Genomic DNA, 22,922 nt, shown 5'->3' on the forward strand with positions numbered 1-22,922 from the left:
AAGACCACTTCAGAGCTTGTCATCATTTTTACCAAAATTTAATTAGAAGAGGAAGAGGAAATACAACATATACATACATGGCCAGTAATTTGGAGTGATTGAGTGGTTAGAATGAGGCCATTATCAGTGTGCCTGTTCTGCCTTTATTAGCAAACACAAAAGGGAATGGGCCAGGTCCTCAGCGGGGCGGGCAGGAGAGCAGGAAATGTTGTAAACACATTCTCTGCTAAAGAAATGGAGAACAGCTTTTCTAGGATTCAAAGTGGAAACTATGTGAACTAACTTCTTCAAGAATGTGCAACAGAATATGGGTAGGAATTGGGTTATTTTATTTGTCTCTAATATCTCTGCTTTGCAATAAAGTGGAGATGTATTTATTTCAATAAAACTAACAAATGGTGAGAATATATTTTAATCCTAAAAATCACTGTGGTATTATGGCAGTTCTTAAAGATTTTTAAGAGCCTCTCAAAGTTTAAGAAGTAGTTTCTGTGCAGTATCCTCTATATTATGAGAGGTATGGAGCAAAAAGAAAACATTTTGAAGCAAATTTTAAACTCTGCTCAAAATCTTGGTTTTAGATTTCTTTGTGTATGGCTTTTGAAGTATAAATACTGTTATTTTCAAAGATATATTCCATGAAATCACAGTTGTACTCATTCTCCTGAGAAAACGTTCTTCTGAGTTGTATATGTCAGTAATGGATTCCTGAAATTTTTGCTTTTTAGATGCTGACAGACAAGATGCCATTAATCTCTTCTTGGGAGTTTTCCATCCCACTGAAGGGAAACCTCATCTCTGGGAACTCCCAACAGATTTTTATTTGCATCATAAAAACACCATGAGACTTTTACCAACAAGGAGGTATTTTTCTTCCTAGTCTACTATGTAAACTCAGATTTGATGTTATTTTGAAAATGAAACTTTTGTTTTGTTTTGTTTTGTTTTGAGAAATAATTACATATTACTGACGTAGTCAGTCTTTCTACATGTTTGCCATGAGGAATTTAGTATTGTTGACGTCCTGATAGTAGGTTTGAAAAATTGTCCTTAACAATTGGTGTTTTGCATTGTCCGCAAGATACAAAGTTTCAGAACTTCCTTATTGAATGTAAGTTATAGCTTCATTAAAGCAAACCATCACCATCATTTTTGAGTGCTTCCTACAACCAGGGAACTCTAAAGAATTCTGACATTTAAGGAGTCAGCCTTTGGTTTTTCAAGGGTGGTGTCTAAGCAGCATCACTTTGGAATTCCTCCAGTGTTTTTTCCTCCAGGAAGCACGACCAACTCTTGGTGATACTAGTAAATACAGGAAACTAGAGCAGTGACTTCAGTGGCAGATACCACTCCCATCACCTCTACCACTCAATTTGGGCTTTTTAGAGACATTCATCAGGTCAGGTCATTTTGATGACAGTTAAATTGGTATTAATGTTCTCAAAAGAGATGAACTGTTTACCTGAAGTGTTTTAACAGGACAACTTTAAGTGTGGGCCTCAGGGTCAGAGAGTTGAGTAGCTGCAGTTGTGTGCCCTTGGACCAGTTAACCTCTCTAAGCCTCATTTTCCTCATCTGCAAAATGTAAATGACAGGACACGCCTCACAGTTATTGTGAGGATTTCATGAGAACACTCATGGTTTTAATTGAGGAGTCATGTCCTAATATAATCAGTTTTGCCCCATAAGCGCAATTTTCACATATGTATATGAGTTTGAAGCCTCGTCCATTCTGCTCACAGGCCCATAATGTCAAGTTCTCTCATAATGCTCTTCTCGCGCAGCACCAGTTTGATATAGCCCTTATTTTGTGCACTGACACCTCCCAAACACTACAGGGGTTATTGACAGTCTGCGATAATTATGTGGATAGACCACAAACAACTGGGGAATTAGCAAATGCGGATGTTACACCTGTTAAACCAAATTCTGTTACTTCAGGAATATTTAAAATATTAGGGAAGTGTCAGACTTCATAAGTTTCTCAGATTTGTTCTGATATGTGCATATTACTGGAATAACCACCTTAATGCTTGAGCTTACTTTCCCTATAAATGAAGCTCTGCTGGTTTTTACATTAAATTTAATATTAATAAATGATTGCCTATGTAAATTTTGGCTGACAAACAAAAAATTTGGAACTAATTACATTTATCTGGGGAGAAATGAACATAAATACCTATATTTAGCATTGGTGATACAATTGACTGGGTAAATGTGTTTGATTTTCTGAAATTTTATATTGCTTCTAAGTATTGAAACTATTAAGACAAGTTGGAAACAACAAAAACTTGATTTTCTACTGCAGAAATTAGCTAGTATTTTTCAAGGGTAAATTAAACCACTTGTTTACCTTGAGTTACATAACTAAGGCAGGCAGTGTTAGAGCTTATTTGGGGAAATAAAAAGAAGCTGGTGTTATATCCCCATTTTCTAGAAAAAAGGATACTGAGGTGTGAAGAGAATGTATCTTGACAGATTATTCAGCTAGTTAGGTGATTTAACAAGAATCAGCTACAAGCCTGCTACTAAAAATAAAGTTTTATCGAAGTAGCTGATATGGCTCTCTCTCAGTTGTTTTTGCTTTTTTTCTCCAGAACGTCAAGAATCCCAAAAATTGGTTAATCATGTCAAAAATTGATACTGCCTATAAACAGTAGTTATAAATACTGTAAGATAAATTTCAGTGTTTTATTTTGGACTTTTAGTGTCACCCACTATACTGATTATTTTGATGACAGTTACAGCAATATAATTCTCAGAAGAAATGAACCATTTAGCCAGAGGCACTAACAGGACAAGAGCATAATGGAGATCACTATGCACACCTCACAAGGTTGTTTTGCCGATTAAATGAGGAAATGTGAGGGAAGTACCTGGTACTGGGTCTGACACAGAATAAACACAGCCCTGAAGCAGTCAGGTGATGGAGAGACTGCCTCCAGTTACTACCCGGGAGACTGTGAGCACATCATGTAACTGGTCTGATTCTCTGTCCACATCAGTAAAACAGAGATAATAGGGTATAACTTGTAGGTTTTTCTGAGAATCAGATTAGATAATACAAATGCTTAGCACATACTCCAATCCAGTAGATATCAGTATTGTTTTTATTCTTTAAGTAGATCACATTCCCTAGTTGTAACATTTATTAAAAATCATATAGTTGGCCATAAAATCTGGAAACTTAGGTAATATTATTTTATCGCTTATTATAATATAAATATAAACTTTATTATGTATTTGCTTGTTTCCAAATTTGGTGATCATCCTGTATTCTATACTGTGTTTATCATTGATTTATTCTGAAATAATATTTTTATTGAATGGTAAAGGAATAATAAACCTAGCTCTGCCTAAAGTTCATCCAAACCAAGTCCCTTATAGGTAACTACTTGTTACTCAAAATCCCACATTTGTTGAACAGCTCAAAACTACTAATTGAAGCTTTGTTCTGAATTAGGTTGTGGCATCCATCATCTAAGTGTTTATAATGTCACCAAGATGTTGTTAGATATGAAGCATTAATTATTTCATTGACTCAGAGTTGGGAGGTTTCCTGGCTCCACTCACTGTCTGCTAGGGGACGTTCCTCTGTATCTGCCCAGCGAGAGGTCATCTGGTCGATGCTTGACTCGTCCTCATTTGTCAACCAGCACAAGCCTGGTTGAGGAGGCAGTTGTTTCAGAAAGTTCACTTACACAATTCTTCCTCATATCATGCTGAGACCTGCTTCTCTGTACTTTACCTACGAACCTTAGTTCAACCCACTGAGACCTTCTGAACATGATTTCCTCATCCACTTGATCATCTTTTAAATATTTGAAGACAAGTTCATACATTCTCAAAATCTCGTCTTCTCCAGGTTAAATGGCCCCACTTTCTTCAGCTATTCCTCATATACTGTGGTATCAAGTCTCTTTGGCATTCAGAATTCTCTCCTCTGTATGGATTCCAGTCGGTGTCAATGTTCTTTTTAAACTGGTATCCAAACGTGGGTCCAATCATAGTCAGAGTCAAACGTGGGTCCAATCATAGTCAGAGTTTGGTCTGATTGGTGCCAACTACTATGGGACCATTATTCCTCTGTCCTTGGTACTCTATTTTTATCATTAAGTGTAAGATTGCATTAACTGTTTCCAGCCTTGCCATCATAGTGTTAACTCGGAGCTTCCTGTCCGTTAGAACTCCCAAGTCTTTTTAACATGTCGTGCTGCCATGCCTTATTTATACCAGGCTGTGTTCATTTGAGCATTCTTGTCCTGCTCATATATGCTTCGACTGCTTCCCCAAAAAAGTATTTAAATGTGTGTCCTTTTTATTAACTATTCATCTTAGTAGCTTTGTAGCTTCTTCACGTTTAATCATCTGGGCCACCTTGATTCTAATAAAAGTCTGTTATGAAAACTGTTGAATGGAATAGGGTAGCTGGCCTGTGGAATACCACCAGACAATTCCTTAAAATTGTTCCATCATTTTTGGTTGGAATCATTTCAACAGCTGTAACTTACTGTATTGTTATCGCTTAACTATACTGTCATCCTGCCCACATTTCTGTGTCTTGTTCACAGATATTGATTGCTTTGCTCAAGTCTATCTATGTTATTTCAGAGGGCTCCCAAGTTAGCTTGGGGAACTAAAGAGTCATTTTTAATCTCCTTAACCTTTCTACGTGAGCCGGTGGAACTGAGCATTCTTAATACTGGGGACTGAAAAAGAGAAAAGATGCTGACTTACTAGGTATTGTATATACACAGAGAAAGAACTGACACCAACTTGCATCTCCTTCCTCTGATCCCTGGTCCCAGAGGAGGTTTCTGTCCTGGTGCAGGTGTTCTTCCTCTGAATAAATGTACCTGGTGCTGGAGGTAATGAAGATTCCCCGTCCTGGGCTTGGTCTTCTCATGCTCTCATCCTTCATCCATCTCAGTTCATCTTTCCCAGGGCACATATTTCTCCTGGGCTTCTTTTCTTCTGAGACCCACTTAGAGGAGGTGGACTTCCAAAAAAGTATTGTTAAGTTGCTTTGTCTTGCTTAGGAAATACAGTTTAGTGTTATTTAGAAAAAAATTACGTCATGGTCTCAAATCACTAATACAAGATTATCTCATAATTCTTTTTCTCCACATGGTACACTCTGAATTAAAACACGCTTTTATAATATTTACTTTTTATTGACTAAGCTGGGTATATTTTGTTTCATATTTCTTTTCTTCATCATGCTTGGTTATGTACACATATTCTGCTTGCCATCTCCAAAGAGAGTTCTCTGTGTTGCCTATTTCGTTTAAATACTCCTCCATTCTTCATAATTGGGATTATCCAAGATTATAATGTCAGCATTTTATATTTAGAAAGACTTTCACTTCTTTAAAGTTATATTTTCAGCATTTTTGTCCATAGGCTCTTTTTTCTGAACCTTTTGAAAAGGTGTTTTTTTTAAAAGTTTTGATATGCCACCGCACATCATTCCCCTCCCTAGTTCTCGTGAACTTTGATGTAGCATTTTTTCTTTAAATATCCACTTCATCAGAATTTGATTTATAATCAAATTCAGTGTTCAGCGAGAAGGCTCTTTCAGATTCTCTGCTCAGAGCAGATGAGTGTTCAAGCAGAAATCAGATCATTGAAATTCCCTGCCTTACTCTCACTTGATTACTCTGATCAAGTAATGAATACTTAGAAAGAGAAACAGGGCTTATACTATTTTCTGAGGGAACTTGCTCTTTAGGACTATCCATTCACTTCATGATTTTGCTGAACTGTTTTAAGTAACTATACACACAGACCCATGCACATAGAGCAGAGAAGAATAGGTAATCTAACTCTCAGATAATTACGTACAAGCCAATCCTGGCGGCCAAGGCCCTGCCACTCACCGGGTGCCAGTCCCCTCCCTGGGGACAAGTAACAGCAGCTCATAGAATCTGGCTTAGTATACCCAAATCTTGTTTTAGCAAAAAGTAAGTACATCAGAGCATCTTGACTCTCAGATGTGTTCATGACATTTTTGTAGATCTGTGACACAGTTGAAACAAGAAAGGGGTTGGGAAAGGAATTAACATATTGAAGAGTTACCGTGCGAAAAGCTTCACAAACGTGTTTTAAAAAGAAAAAGAAAAAAAAACTTTGATGTATGAGGCACTATCTTACCATAAATCATACAATCCCTTTAATCCAGTGAATTGTAGAAAACCAACATTTACATTTAATCCATCTTTCTTTTATTTTATTTTATAGTTATACTTACTGGTGGACACCAGAGATAATAAAACATTTACCACTGCCTTATGATGAAGGTAAGTATGTTGTTTCTCTTTTAGTTTTCATACTAACGTTTTGGGATTATTCCTACATGAGCTTGAAGTATTAAACTCTTGGCATATAATATTTTGTTAGAAAGAAATGAATAGCTACTCAGTGTTATAATGGGGGATTGAGACATCTTAGACAGCTTTTTAAAGGGCAGGGATTGTTTTAAACTTCTTTTATCTAAGTAGGCCAGTGCCTTGTATTGTGTCTTACACTTATTAGGTTATGTCCCTCACATGTCTAGTAGATATAAAATACTACTTCATCATTTCAAATTAGTACTGATTGTATTTCTAGATGTTTGGTGGGAATGGGGAGAAAGTGAAGACCCATTTACAAGGAGAAATTAAACCTTTTCCTATACCTAAGCAGTGAAAAAAGGTACAGATGTGTTTATAAAAGTATCTTTTAGTCACTAAAGTTTAAATTAAATTTTATTAATTGGTCAGAAAGGCAGGAAAATTTTTGTATTAAAAAATATTCTCCAATGTATAATACATTAGAATGATGTTTCCGAATTTAAATAACTGCTCAGTTTTAAATAGGGTTTGGCCCTGGTTCTGCTTCTGATTCCCCTGACCTTGGGCAAGCCAATTTTTTTACGTGTTAAAGGGAAGTATGATTACTGCCCGTCTGGAATGCTCCGGTTGGGGACGCCATGTAGTCGTGGTTAGCCATCCCAGCTCTGGGTGGTGAAGCCATGAAGTAAGAAGATCGCAAATGATTTTTAGTTCTTAATAAATTATTAATTGATTTTTTAAAAGTATTTGGAAGCTTAAAATTCTGGGCAAAATGATCACTCATATTGCTACGAAGGTTCTAGAAGAAAGGAAAGGACTTTTAACAGTTTAACATTGGCCATAAACAGGATTTGAAATATACAAGAAAATTTAGTGAAATAGCTGCTCGATTTTTATCTAGAAGGCCAGAGGGCACTTATTTAAGAGCAGAAAGGAACTGAAAGAGCTGAGTCATGTGACTTCTAAAACAACTCCTTGCTTCTGCCCTCTTACAGCCTGTGACACTCGGCTTTACATTGTATATTCTGTGCACATATATTTTGTCTCTTTCCTGAATGCCAGACAGAAACGAACCTTGTTCAGTGCGCTGTTTGGAAACAGTTGATAGTTACCGACATGTTTACTAGATGTAATCAAAAGAGTAACAGGCAGTATCTCTCTTAGTTATCTGTGCTGCGAACTTAAAGAAGTTGATAGTGAAGAAATTTCACAAATACGAAGAAGAGATTGACATCCACAACGAGTTCTTCCGACCGTACGAACTGAGCAGTTTTGACGATACCTTTTGCTTGGCTATGACAAGTTCCGCACGGTATGTCATGAGCATTCTGCTCCTGTAAGGATTTGGGAACTGCAGCTGTCCTGGTTTATAGAGACATGTCTTTACCCGAAATCTGTTCTGCAAGCCTGAATACCTCCTGTGATGGGGAGCCCACCACTTCAGGAGGGAGTCCCTTCTATTGTTAGACAACTGGAATTAATTGCTGCCCTTTGATCAGTTGAAACCCGCCTCTCACTCGTCCTACTTTGTCATTTGAAGTAAACTCAGTTTTTTTCCATTGAACATAGAAGTTGAGAGCTAACATAATTCATGGGGAAAAAACATAGTCTTTGGTACTAGAAAGGCCGGGATGTGAATCTTAGACCAGCCACTGCCTACCTGTGTGACTTTGAGAAAATTATCCAATGTATCTTGAGTCTCCATTTCTTCATTTCTTACACATAGGGTGTGTGTGACACGCACACACCTACACACATAAATACTATACACACACATGCCAAGTGCCTAATGTGCCTGACACAGGTAGGTGTGTAATAAAGGGTGGCTACCATTATATTACTGTTTTTATTGGGCACAGTGTGAGTCTAGTTCTTCTATAGTTCAACCTGCTAGACATTGGAGGAAGCAGTAGTAATTTTTTTCAGGGTAAATATCTTCCATTCTTTCTTTCGTAAGTCATGTGACCTTGCTTCCAGACTCTCCCCGTCCTGGTCTGTCACCCCTGAACATAACTTCATTTTTCTGGGTCTCTTTTAGACTTTGGTGTGGGGCGTTTTAGGAAAATGATAGAACTAGCATAAGAAAATTAGGTAAAGCATAGCACTTTTTGATTATTATGTTTAATGCTGAAGTTTACATTTTTATATTTTAAATTTTCTTCAAATGTGATATATGTATGCCTAAGCTTAACATGGTACACGTGGAAATGTTTTGTGGTTTTTATTTCCTAGAAATCACTCTACATTTTGCTTCAGTTTTAGATGGAAAGTTTGGAGTTTTTACTTGCTTGATTTTCAATTAAATTTGTTAAAGTTTAGCAGTTTTAACTATAAGCTCATTGTCATTTCCAGAATATTTCAATTCAGCAAAGGATGAATGATGTTAGGTATATGCGTACATACAGGTATACATGGGTTTTCTGTATTTACAGGACTTATGTTCTATAAAGCTCCTGAAAACACTGAATTAGAGACCAGTGAATCCCCGCTCCTAGGGGAAACACACTGGTAGGTTCCTGAAAGCCACTGGTCACATTCTCGTCAGCCATTGTTTTGTGTGTTTCTGTTTAAAGACACCTTATTTAATACATATTGTCAGTTCATTAACATTGAATGCACAGCAACAGCACTATGGCTCCTGCCTGAATGAAGCTTCTCTAACACACGTATTTTCTCTATAACACACAGCTGTCTTGTGCTCTAAAACACAAGACAGCTTCAGCACTATGCTTGGGGGCCATTTTAGACAGAGATCACCAACACAAAGCACAAAAATGTGAAAACCATGGCACCGTATAGACTGTGGAAAGGATACTTGTTTACAGCATGAGAGCTAATACCGAAAGGCAGACTGTCACCTTGTTCTGCCTCAGCTGGGAACAGGAGCAGTGGCTTACTCTAAGTGTTCACGCTTTTGCACATGCACACATCTGGGAGGGATCGCGAAAGCTCTGAGTGTTGATTTTCGGATTAGAAATAAATTTCAGCGAGTAAGCAAATTCTCAAATATGGAGTTCACTGATAATGAGGATCAACTACATGTTCAAAAAGGAAGAAAAATTAAACCACTTACATTTTACAAACAACATTTTCAAACTGTTAAAGAGGCATTTTGAGTCAGAGTCAATTTTACTTTCTTTTCCTTCAAAAAAATGTAATGTTGAATCACACTTGGAGCAGTATCCTTGCCAATAACTCTTGCTTTTTTTAGCAGCTAGTAAGGAGTTTGATCTGACTTCAGCAGTGATAGTTAGGTAGGTCTTGCATAGTGAGGAAGTAGCGTTAGCTTATCTTAGTAGGTGGTAACAATTTCTATTTGAAGTGTTCCACCAGTGTTTTAATGAATAAACCTTAGCCTACTGAGGTAGATGTTGATAACATTAATTTGTGCCACTGTATTTTTTATCATTATGTCCGCTTCCTTAGGAGGTATAGTGTAATGAAAACGTTGTGCATAAAACCGAGTGGCTTAGTGTTTTAAAAAGTCAGTGGGTTTTATGAGTTTAATTTTACCTGAAAACTAATCGTAATACATAACCAGAGGGTATACATCTTAGTAGTAATTTAGATATCAACTCTGTTCGAGTACACAAAATCTTAAATTCCTAACTTATAATCATAAAGAAAATTCATAATGAAGACTAATAACATTGCAGTTGCCTAGTGCCGTTAGTTCATAGGGTTTTATGGCCCTGACCACCTAAAACCCCCCACGACATTTGGCTTCGAATGTATGGAACTCCAAGGGCTAAGAAGGAATAGTATACAAATGTGAATTGAATGGAAGCCAGTATCGTCTGGATGGACAGAGATTCAGATGTAATTTTTTTTCTCTTTTCTTCAGTGACTTTATGCCTAAGACTGTTGGTATTGATCCAAGTCCATTTACTGTGCGTAAACCGGATGAAACCGGAAAATCAGTGTTGGGGTAAGATTTGCATATAGAATGAAATTTTAAAGATTCATGTAAAATAAGATAGCATTTGCAATGTAATTTCCACCAAAAACTAATGACTTTAAGTCACATAGTTTTGGGCACAGTCCATTTATTGCAGCTATACAGGTAGTTTGTTTGTAGCACTGGGATCACTAAAGTATTCAATGTGCAAAGTAGAATTTATGGGAATTTCAGCCACATGGTGAGTTTTTTAATTTTTAATTAGAAATATCACAGATGGCATAATGTATGTCCAGTGAATAACTCAGCATCCTCTATTTCCCTCAACATAAAATACTTAGGTAAAAATTTATATTCAACATATTTATTTTTGTTGGCATCCTGAGGAAGCATTAAAGCAAATATGTTCAGATAGAGAGATTAATAGATTTTCTGTATATAAATGTAACATTGTTTTGAGGGAGACTTTTTTTCTTATATCCAATAATATGGAGAAGACAACGATCCATGTTTACGTCTTCATGCTTAGAGACTGGAGTGAATTGAGTTGTGTTCTAGCATAAGAATCTGTTACTGCCTCTGACCTGAATAAACGCGATGATAATATTTCTTCTAGACCCTGACCAGACTGTAGGTGCTGAGTCCTAATTATACTTAGGAGTGTGTATAGGGTCCTAATTAGATTCTAGCTACATGTGATTTATACAATGAAATATATACTACTATTTTTCAGACACACCATTTCTGTGGCTTAAATATGTGGCTTTAAATAGTATATGTTAAGCCCTGGGCCAGAAGCCTAGGATGTCCTGAGGAGTTTAGAATTTAAGGAGTTCCTGGGACAAATACGTAAATGACTAGCTATATTAGTATATGGCACAGAAATGCTATCAACTTTAATTTTTAATTGTTGAAAGTAGAAACTAATTTATTTTCTAAATTATCCAACCGACAGTCAGTATTACATTTTCCTTTCCTAGAACATTTCAGAATATTGTGGTATTTTATATCCCTTGCAGAGAACTTTTTAAAGAGAGTGAAATATTAAACATTTTTAATAAAAGCCAAAATTATTACTATAAAATATTTTTTGAATCAAAAACACAATATTCTTACTACTCTCAAATTTGGAACTAAAATAAAAATAAATTCTTTTATAAGTCTGGGTATTTTTTCTGTTCCCCTCCCCCCCACCCCCATCTATCCCTTACTATTAGAAGGAATGTTCAGCAAATATAGTTATTTACTAATAACAGTAAATTTTAAAATTTAGTTTATGTTCATTAATTACTCACTACTTTGGTACAAATAATCTGCTGATACTGTGATTGATAAAAATCACAGGAAGGAAGGAAATATACATGGATTTGCTATTGAAGCTTTTACAAGTTATAGGTAATTTTCTAATACCTCAAACAGATAGTCTATTATTGTACCATACATTTTGAAAATATTGATTTCAGTTACCAAAGGAAGGCACAGTAACTAAGTGGTCAGAAGACTTTTCTGCACTGGCTTACACTCACATTCTGGTTTATTTTCTGAATTTGTAACAGGGCTCAAATTCGTATAAAGTCAGTACCTGTACATGGTAAAAATACTAAGGTTTTCCCATTAGCACAACTTGAGCTTAGAAACCAGTTTCTCACAGTCATTTTCTTATGCTTCACTAGGACTAAGGCTTTGGGGTAGAATGCTGCACAGCGTGTGTTGAGGGTTTGCTTTAAAGATGCTTCACCTCCATATTGGTCTTTCAAAGAAACAAAAGCAATCGAGAAGAAGCTGTATTACAGCGGAAAACGGCAGCCAGCGCCCCGCCACCCCCCAGCGAGGAGGCTGTGTCCAGCAGCTCTGAGGATGACTCTGGGACCGACAGGGAAGAGGAGGGCTCTGTGTCGCAGCGCTCCACCCCAGTGAAGATGACCGACACGGGAGACAGCGCCAAAGTGACCGAGGTGTGTGGGCCAGCGGGAGGCTCTGAGGAAAGAGCTCTAAAATTCTACTTTCAGTTAAAAGGCTGAGAAAAGGTCACGTTATCTCACTCACACTAGTCCAATGTGCGGTGGTTGAGGCGCTGAATACATTTAGCATCGACAGAATTGCAAATGGTTTCATTTCGAGAAAAGATTGGCATTTTTGCTCCCAGGTATAATGGTGAATTCTTATCACTTCAGAATTTTAAAGAGAATTTTATCCCTCTTTAAGCAGCCCGTTGTTGGAATGAATACAGGGTTTGGACCTGGGCCTCACAATCTTTGCATAGCTTCAGTGGGAAATTCATCCTGTTCAATTTGATATAACCAATATATTAAGGGAAAATAAAGGGACGTAAACAACAAAAGAACTGAATCTAGCTTTGGGGAAATTTAATTTCTAGAATTTGCTAAAAGTCATTAGAGGTAGAGATGGCAAATAAAATGTGATAATATAAGAACTAAATCCATTATTCCAGGAATCAGCAAACTGCAACCAGATTGGCCAAATCCAGCCTGCTGCCTGTTTTTGTAAATAAAGTTTTATTGGCACCCTGCCATGCCTGTTTGTTTATATGTTTTCTGTGGTGGCCTTTGCACTGTAACAGCAGAGTTGAGTAGTTGCAGCAGAGATGGTATGACCCAAAGAACCTAAAATATTTACTGTCTGAACCTTTAGAAAAAGTTTGCCAATACCTGCCATCATACAAAAGCAACTGGTAATTATTTAAGTATTTTACCCTAAAATAAACTATTTTCAGTGGAAATGAAATCAGATTTTATAAAACCTTTAAATGAGAAGTATAATGAATAAGATTGAAGAAATATTGTGATTACTTTTGTGGAAAAATTCACAGATTCATTTTTCTTCATCTTTGGACATAATTAATATGCTAGATGTCTAAAAATTCTTCCTCGTTCTTTTTTTTTTTAACCCCAGAATGTGGTCCAGCCCATGAAAGAGGTATATGGAATTAATCTCTTTGATGGCCTCTCAGAAGAAGATCTCTCCATTTATTCAAGGTGAACTACTTCCATGTAGAGATTAAGGAAAAAAATGCAAATTATTATTACAATAACATCTAGTTATAGACTGTGAAAAGGATAATTGTTTACAGTATGAGAGCTAAAACAAAAAGACAGTGTCACCTTGTTCTGCCTCAGCTGGGCACATTGCGTTGGGTTACTCTAATTTTTCACTGTTCTGTACATGTACATGTCTGGGAGTGATCGTGAAAGCTCTGAGAGTATAACTTTGAAAAACTGAAAATAGTCAATACAGAGGGAAATGAATTCCACTTGGAGTACAGTCATAGCGTTTAGGTCAAATTTGGAAACACTGATTTATATTTGGAGTTAAAGGGCCTACTGCCTGAGACTATCTCAGTGCCCCTCAGTGATAAAAAGTAGTGATACGTACATGTATTTTCACTGTGCACATATAAGCTGCAGACTGAAGTACATATACGTTTCTGCATTAACAAATCCTTAAGATCAGGTACCTTCTTATACAATGAACCTGGGATATTCACAATTGAGGACCTTACATTCGCTTTATTTCTGGGCCGCTGGGGGGAGTGGTGGCTGAGCATGAAAAAGGAAGCAGTGACACAGGATGCCAATTCAGAATGCTACCTACCTTTATGAGGCAGACCTAGCTGAAAGGACAGGATCCACCAAAAGGCATTCCCTGAAATTACTAATACACATAATTTTGTATATCTGAGAAGATTCATAGTTATCAGATTCTCAAAAGAATCCCTTACTTAGAAATCCCCAAGAACCTGACGAGACCACTGGAAACACCCCCTCAGCCTAGGACATGCACTGAAAAGACTTAATTACTGTATGTGAACACCATCCCACTTCATTCATATCAGTTTGGCTTATGTAAACTCTGTAATATAAAGGAGCACTGATCTTCCATTCTTTTCTAAGGAGAGTATTTCATTTGCAGAATCCATTGAACTGGATATTGTTAGCTTTTTACTTCAAACTAGTAAGATCTCCTGCGTCATATGTAAAATACAAAAATGCACAGCATTCTTGACTGCAAAAACACTGGCGTGACTACATCACTGTCTTAGGAGAAGCCAATTTAGTCATTCAGAACTCGGCCGCACCCGCCTCATGCCTGGACACACAGATGTGCAGTCACATCAGTGCAGCTAAAAACTCTTCATTAGTTGAAGTGGGTCTTTGTAAGCAGCACGGTCTGGCAGCCCGAGTTATCTGGGGTTCGTGACTGAATAATATGACTTTGCTTATCGCAGAGAGCGTGAGTGTACATGTCAAGCACTGACATTCTGGCTCATCTTAATTAAGCAAAACATACCTCTTGCTTCAGGCGTGACTTTCACCTGGAGCCTTTGTATAATAGCTCAGGCTGCCCCTGAGGCCCACTTCTACCTACTTCACCCTTCTCGAGAAGTAAGATACAGCCTTGTTCAGCCACAACATCCCTGGGAAACAATCTAAGAAGCGTACAAGGGCAGGCTTCTGGGGAAGGGGTAACCACAGGACTGGAAGGAATCCATGTCCTGCACTAAGATTCTGGCTTGGATATTCTGAAGAACAACACCTCCTTCTTTGATGTGTATAACACTTTACCGTGTTTCAGTTGTTTTTTCAGACAGCTCTGTAATAGACTGAAAAGATATTATTATCTCTTTTTATGTGCTGAGAGCACAGAAAGAGCCATTCAGTGACTTACCCAGGAGCTCTAGCCTGTGCTTCTTAGGTGTGCTGTGATCTTAGACTGTACCTTCCTCTTTATTCTCTTAGTAATATCAGCTGCCCCTGCTTATGAGGCAGACTGGGGTCCAGGCCATCTCTTCCTCTCTCTGTGAGTAGCCCCTTCCTCTGGGCAGACTGCCCCTCTGAGCAGTAGGGGCGTCTCCCCTCTCTGAGACCTGTCACGGGCCTTGTTGTGGGCAGAGGAAGCCTCCCTCTGTCATCATCTGGGGGATGGGTAGCTGTGCCACGGGGCGGCCAAGAATGTTCAGGGACTGACTGGCGTCCCCTTTTGCCCCCACTGGGCCCAAGGCTCTCTTAGTGCCTCCCCTGAGCCAGAGGGGAGAGCTTCAAGGGCAGGGCAAGAGCCCATGTAGTCCTGCCCTAAATTGTGAGGTGCCCTCTCCCATTGCAGTTCTGTACCCGACTCGGCTGGTACCCCCAAACTTTGTGCTTGTAACGAAGGTGCCTTGTCCTGGCTATCCTGTCACAGTTCCCACGTGGGCTACCATAGAACAAAGGTGCAGGGAAGTGATGCAGCTAGAGTTGGCTTCTGTGGCTGTCTCGCAGCTTCCTGCTCTCTTGCCTGTTTTTCCTACGTTGGCTCTCAACCACCATCAAACTCCTGAGGATTTCTTGGTTTTATGGTTTTGTTGTAATTGCTGAGCCCGATTCCCTGTACCTTCCTTTGTCCTCATCCTTTCTGGTAGCTTTGGTTTGCTATCTTGACCAGACCCAGAACTTTTCTACGTACTTCCGCAAAGCCTCAGACCCCCACGAAATCTTTTTTTTTTTAATTCTGACAGTGATTGTGTACATGATTTGGTGAGTTTAAAGTTCTGTACAAATATTAGATATTATGTGACATTCTTTTAAAAAAATGCATCAAAAGTGTTCACTTGATAAAGATAAAAAGTTGTGTAAAAGTGAGCTATTTAAAAGTTTTCAGTAGCATTGTGATGATTTAAGAATTGGTAGTTCTACAGCACTTCGTTTGACCTTAAAAAAGCTAACTAAAAAATAAATTCATAAAAGTATCCATAGTCATCAAAAGAAAATGTTTTAAATAGCAGAAAAGTGGAAAGGGAATTAGCCCTTTAATCCTGCCCTGTAACCTCCCAGGGGCACATTAGAACAAAACTACAAGCCACAACCCTGAGGGGAAGATGGAGGCATGTAGCACAGGCCACCTTTAGACAGATCTGCGCTTGAGAAATAGCTGGGCCCATCTTAGATATCCTCTGACCTGGCGGCTCTTAGCTTCAGGCCTAGGTTAATATCGTTCCAGTCTTCTCTAAGGAGGGCTGGTATACAGTGGTGCTCAGCAGATGGTCTCCTCAGTCCCCTCCACCTTGTTGAAAGTACTCTTAGGAGTGAGAGGAGTGTACTTGGGGATTCTTCTGGTCCTAAGGAAACTGAGTCCATTTCCTGGGTTCTCAGCGGCGTCCCTGCTTTAGGAGATGGATCCCTAGCCCAATCCTGCCCTGTCCCTGTCACGTGTCTCACCACAAATATTTCCCCATGTTTCCTGCCACAGTCACCCTTAGATATGGGAGGTCCTAAAAGATCATCTGGTTGGCTTTAGGAATGTTTTGATTCAGTTCTGTATCACATTTAAGTAGATAGAAATACAATGAAGTACACATTTCGTTTCATTCTTATATCCATGGTTCTGCAGAATCTCTCCTTCTTTATGACTAACAAACCCACTCTAAAATCAGACAACCATTTGTAAGTAAAGTCTTTTGTTACATAGAGTACTTGTGTGCTTTTCTGAAATAAGCATACTACCATGATACCTCGGTTTTCTAACATAATCCATTCCGGAAGATAGTTCAAGTTCTGAAACGTTTGAAAACTAAGGCATGGTTTCCCAATAGAAAGTCATGCAAAATGGATTAATCCGTTCCAGACCTTAAAAATCAACCCCTAAAACTGCAAATTTAGCACGAATTTTACTAATGATACCATAGATCCATAAAATTTACAGCGTTCGTAAACCGAAATGTTCCTCAACGGACACGTTCAAAAACCGAGGTATTACTGTATTGTCATTTGAAAGCTCATTCCATTTTGTGTGATCTACTGAACTTATTGCAAGTAGTTTCTTCTTTAGCTTACTTTTTATCCATTGTAATGTATAGATTTGTCCAGCTGGGTCAGAGTCAACATCAACAAGACAAGAGCAGCCAGCAGCTCTGTTCCAGGTGCCCAGATGGAGTTACAAAATTGTAAGTACTAGATTAGAGCTTTAAAAAAAGAAAAATCTTCGTATTCATGCCATTCATAGTGCTTTTTTTGAAGACTTTGTAAAAAAAAAAAAAAATCTTCTCAACACATTAGTGTAAGCACCATAGCATCTCCTCCTAGTACCTTATCCAAGGAAAACTGGGGAGCTAAGGGATGGAGAAGAGATTGGGAGCCTTGACGGTACTTGAAATGCATCCTTTGGATTAGGGTTGGAGTTGAGGGAGGCTTCTCGCCATGAACTCTGCTCTCCACTGTGTAGAGGTGGGACGACAACACAGCTCTGACCCTGCAGACAGGCTCCTCAAGTTTAATACAAGCCCTTCAAGGGCAGGGATGGGCTTGTCTCTTCTAGCTATATATCCTCACCAGTTCTTAACTTGCTATAAAGTTAAATGGGTGTGTAGTCAATTCTTAAACAGAACTAGGTTCATATCCTGAATCATAGCTCTACCATATTTTATCACAGCCTTCAAAATGGCTATTTATCCCTTTGTTCTCTCCCCATCGGGATTTTTTTCTGTTTTTCCTCTTTTTTTAAAAAAAAAAAAAACATACAAACTCCTATTAGAGACAGTTTTGTTCCCTTATGTCTAATTAGCATGTGGAAGTATGGGTTTCTAAATGAATTGAAATAGACGTGGCCAAAGAAGGAAAGTATTTAAATGTGTTAGTAAAATAAGAGACTCTGTTAACCAAATTGTATTATACAAATTGATTATTCCATTAAAATAGTGTGGCACAACTGAGGAGAAGAAGATGATGATATGAATATAGCATACAAACTAAAAGAAAACCTTTTCCCCTGTTTCCTTTGACACTGGGACTACTTTGATGCATAATTGATCTTGCAGTTATTACTTTTAAATTGTTTTCTTAAAATATTTAGTATTTGCTTTCCTGAGTTCTAGGACATATGAAAACCATGTGGATCTAGAATTTTTTTTAACCTTTTCCAATTAATTAGTGCAGAGTCTAAGTTGAGTGTGTTTTTGCACAGCATCTTCAGCAGGAGAACAAAGAGCCTCGTGGGCTCTGCATTATGTTGTCATGGCAACTGCCCAAGAGTGTTATTGTTGTTTTGGGGGGGGGTGTGTCTGTGTTTGTACATGGTTGTGCACTTTAAATTGAAACCACTCTGTAAGTTCTTAAAATGTCAACTATTCATTTTTAGATTGCCAAAGCTATGCCAAAACCAAGAGAAGTTAGATTTGTATGAGATTACCGAGATTCTCATCTTGTTATGTTTTAGGTTCTAGTAAGATTTTAAAAGGGTAATTAGTTTATTTTAAGTTTATATACATACGTAGCTACTCTTCTCTGGATAACTCATAATCTATCCAATTTTTCTTGAAATCATGAGGCAAACCATTCCTTTTCTAAATATGAGGTAAATACAACAACGGAAGTACAGAAGCCTATTAGGTTGGTGCAAAAGTAATTGTGGCTTTTGCAATTATTTTTGCACCAACCTAATAAGGGAGCTGGACATTTTCACCCAAGGTCTTCTTGCAAGACATTTATTAGAAATGGATGTGTTAAAGCAAAACTGGGCAGGGTCTGCACTGTCAGCCCACTCAAAGCTGTACTTTGTTTGCGTGTGACCCCTCCCTTTGACTCATACCACTTCCTAAGTGGATGCGTGGTGATCAGGGAGAAATAACAGCCAACACTTACAGAGCGAGCACTGGGTAAGCACTGTTCTTAACCTGTATTAACGCCATTCTCACAATAAGCCTATGAAGTAGATCTTACTATCACCTTTATTTTGCACATGAGAAACTGAAGTACACAGAAATATGTAATTTGCCCAAAGTCAAACAGCTAACGAGTGAAGGAACCCAGATTCAAACCCCGACTGGCTGGATCTCCACCACTAAGCTGTAAATGCATTGTGTGACCAGCTGCTTTTGTAGGCACAGTGGCAGAAGTACTTTGTCATTAGTGTTAATAAGCCCTCCCTTTGGTTCTCTGACACGATCTGGATTTGTACACACCTTTACGTGCAGACATACTCTCTCTGCTCTCTTGATCTTTAATTTTGTTAATATTTAAAGAAAATACAGAGGGTGCCAAAAAAATTGTATGCACATTTTAAGAAGGGAAAAAACGGTATTAATATATACTGATAACAAAAGATGAATACAATAATTCATCTTCTGTAATTACAAGAGGTGCTCAAAGTGGTACCATCAGCGTCTGGAAACTTCTAATTATGGCGGACTACTGCTTGAGCAACGCTGACCAAAGTGTTAACATCTCTTACGATGTGTCGACATCCTCTTGGCACCCCCAGTATACACCTCTCTTCTTGTCCCCGTACCCAGCGCATCGTCCCTAATGTAGACGCTTCCTGGGCAAGCATGCTTTGCCTGACTCCCGCCACAGTGCAGACACTGTTCAGCCAGCCTCAGAACGGTGTTCAGCCAGCCTCAGAACGGTGCTGCTGCCACTTAGGGTTATCGCTGTCCTAGCAGGTGATAAGTTCCCAGAGAGCAGCCCAGGTTTGGTGTTCCCTGCTGCCCCCAAAACAGTAGCTGAGACTGAGTGCTCAGGAAATACTTGTTGAAATGGACTGCACCTCGCCTCCCAGACCCTCTCATTACTGTCAGAGGGTGTATGAGGCCGCCTGAGCTTCCCTCGAGGCTCACCTCACCCGCCCGCCCTGGTTTTCCGCCATCCTCCCGGTGACTCCTTCCCCCCTCATCCCATCCTTGAACTTTTCTTTTAGTTCTTCCCCTATTCTGTTTCCTGCTTGTAAGCCCTCTGCCTCCTCCTGGTTTTTTTTTTTGTTGTTGTTCCCGGACTGCCTTCTGATAGAAGAAAAAATGTAAGCACACCAAGTTTTGAGCCTTTTTTCCCTCTGTCCTGCTTCCACTTGCATCTGTGACCAAATGCAGAGTGAGAAGGACCCAAGTGGGAGGACTTGCTGTGCCCGGGCGGGTGGGGTGCTGTACTTACGGCCTGGCAGTGATTCACTGTATTCATTCAAGACCAGCCTGTTCTCATTTTACATTCCAACCAGTTCTCTGGGAGTTTTTCACGGAGCAACAAAGGCCAATCGGTGTGGGTTAAAAAGAACAAGGACACATATCATTAGTGCCTGCTCTTCTGTAGCTCACCTATTCCAGGAATATGTCTCACTCATTTAGAAATTACCTCTAAGAAATGGTTCAAAATATAACATGTAGGGTTTGGATAAATACTGTCTTAGGATTTTTCCAATGCAGAGTGAGCTGAAATGTAATATAAGGTAAATAAGTATGTTAACTGTTACAGGACCATAAGGTTGAAATTATTCCCTGAGTGCATCTCATAATAAGAATCCTGTATTGACCTTAGAGTGAATGCCCCCTGGGTGTGGGCTTCGTCAGGGGAAGCGTTTCACACATGAGAGTGTGTTCTTACACAGAATTAGCACACCTTTTCACACTGATGCGTGTCACACAATGGCCATGACTAACTCAACTTTGTTTGCTTTTCATGATAACATTTTCAATAGTGTGCTTTCTATATACAAGGCACTCTCCGGGGTCCCCCGCCCCTCCAGTTGATTCCATCTAGTCCTCTGAAGATAATGCTCTGGTCTCTGTGCTGAAGGCTAAATAATTTCCTCCTCAATGGGTGACTCGTGTTATCTTTCCCCAACACCGCAGAGTACAGTCTTCAAAGGCTTAAGGATTAGAGAGGTTGGGAGGCCAGGATCAATGATTAATCAGCTAATTCCCTCCATAGGCAGGAGATGATAGGTGACAGTTCCATAGCCCCAAGAAACGAGGCTGTGACCTCTTCCCTCACCCCAGAAATTACCTCAACAGCCTTTCTTCCTCTTTCATTCTGGCCTTTACTTCGCTCTCTTTTTCTTTAACCCTCTCTGGCTTTCCCCCTCTATATCTTTTTTATTTCTAAATTAGCTTGTTCTGTTTCATTCCCCACCCACCACCCCCATTTATTTTACTTTTATCTTCCTCTTTCCCTCTTCCTCCCTTGCCATCCTTTCTCCATTCCTTCCAGGGTATTTTCACTTTTTTTGTTTTTGTTTTTTAATACAGGAATCTCTCCAAAATAGAAGTTTCCTTCCTTTATGTATTCTAGGACAGTGCTTTTCAGACTGTAATTCTTGATTTACTAGTGGGTCATGAAATTTATTTTGTAGGCTCCCACACAGTGAAATGAAATAAAACTGAACTGAAACCAACAGAAAGTTGCAGTGCTTGCCCACAGTATATGATTAAGTCTTATTTCATGAAATTTTGTTTCTATGCATAAACACACCATGTATGTACTGGTTTGCCACGCAAAGTACATTTCTTACTGTGGAGAACAGTCACAGGTTGGATTTATGTGAATGAACCTTTTCTGGATTCACATGAATTACAAAACTTAGCTCTGTTCCTGGAATCTAGACACTGAATAAATGTTTGTTGATTGAATGAAAGTATGTGTGAGTGATTCCTGTTGGGAATAATTAGAAAAAGAGAAGATAGATCAGGAAGAAAAGAGGTCAGTAAGAGATGAGAGAGGTTTCTGTGGTGTGTCTATAGTGGGTAAAAGAAATGCAGACCTTGGGGAATACACTCTCATTACTTACGATGAATTGAGAGCTGGGATGAGCCTGCACGGAAGCTACAACTGAAAGTCAAAATGAAAAAGCCATTAGATAGATACAGTGCGTGCCTCTTTGTCTGAATATTATCTAAAATAGCATCTGCATACTATGTTAAACAACGTAAGTTCAAAGAAACAGGGTGAATGTATTGAAACTTTCAGGGAGGACTACCCTGAAAGGTTTCTGGCATATAAGGCATAATAAATATAACTTTAATTGTAGGTACTTATGTTATTAATTTAAGGTATCTAAAATGATTTGGATGTATTTTTTTAAATTTAATGTATTGCCTGTTTTATTTTGATCACTACAGAGCATACCCTTTATGGGAGCTTTCACAGTGCACGTGAGGTGTTATGTACCCACTTAACGGGTTTTTTATTGTTGTTTTTCGGGAATGTAGATCTCTAAGGTAAGGTATACTTACCTTACTGGTGAGACATTAAAGGCATTCGATGACAGATATTTACTGAAAGCTTCTCACTGTGTGCCAGGTTAGGTGCTCACAATACAGAGTGGAATGAGATGTAGTCCCCGAGGCTGAGGGTTTACCCTGCGGGGTGAGTCAGTGATTCTAGGGCTGGCGAGGTGTGAAGGTTTAGCAGAGGAGGTCGTAAGAGTATAGGGAGAACCAAATCAAGCAGAGATTCCTGGGCAGGCTTAACACTTGGGGTAAATTCTAAGGGAAAGATGGAGTTATCTGCTTAAAAAGGCAAGGAGGGCAAAGGGCCGAGGCTCCAGACACCACTTTGGAGACTCATACACAATTCGGTGCTTCATGCCAGTGGATAGTCAAGGAGGATACAAGAGATACAGACAGGAACGGATCAGACGGAGATGCTAAGTGAGAGAGCGTGACACTTATCCTAAAAGTGTGCTTTAATCAGGGGAGTGACAGGCTTATATTTGCGTTTTAGAAAGTTCACTTCTGGAAATAGCATAGCGAGTGGATCGGAGGCAAGGAAATAAACAACATATCTGTTGGAAACATCAGGACAAAGTGACTGGAGTACTATTGGCAACTGAAATAAAGAAAGGGGTTATTTTGTAAATGTAGAATCTGTAGAGCTTGGTAAAAAAAAAAAAAATAAATGCTCCATCTGCCACATGTAGGTAATGGATTGGGTGTG

The 22,922-nt window shown here is 38.9% G+C and overlaps 1 protein-coding gene across 1 annotated transcript in view; it reads left to right on the forward strand.

Annotated features, from left to right (window-relative positions):
* The window catches only part of FIG4 (FIG4 phosphoinositide 5-phosphatase), a 104,184-nt gene that overhangs the window by 53,352 nt on the left and 27,910 nt on the right, over positions 1 to 22,922 (forward strand). Inside the window, exons 16-22 of the mRNA XM_033103558.1 lie at positions 729 to 864; positions 6,241 to 6,299; positions 7,497 to 7,644; positions 10,177 to 10,260; positions 11,990 to 12,185; positions 13,144 to 13,226; positions 17,081 to 17,167. Of these exons, the coding sequence (XP_032959449.1) occupies positions 729 to 864; positions 6,241 to 6,299; positions 7,497 to 7,644; positions 10,177 to 10,260; positions 11,990 to 12,185; positions 13,144 to 13,226; positions 17,081 to 17,167 (793 nt within the window). The remainder of the gene's footprint in view (positions 1 to 728; positions 865 to 6,240; positions 6,300 to 7,496; positions 7,645 to 10,176; positions 10,261 to 11,989; positions 12,186 to 13,143; positions 13,227 to 17,080; positions 17,168 to 22,922) is intronic.

The sequence above is a fragment of the Rhinolophus ferrumequinum genome, chromosome 3 (assembly GCF_004115265.2).
Source record: "Rhinolophus ferrumequinum isolate MPI-CBG mRhiFer1 chromosome 3, mRhiFer1_v1.p, whole genome shotgun sequence".
Taxonomy (NCBI): Eukaryota; Metazoa; Chordata; class Mammalia; order Chiroptera; family Rhinolophidae; genus Rhinolophus; species Rhinolophus ferrumequinum.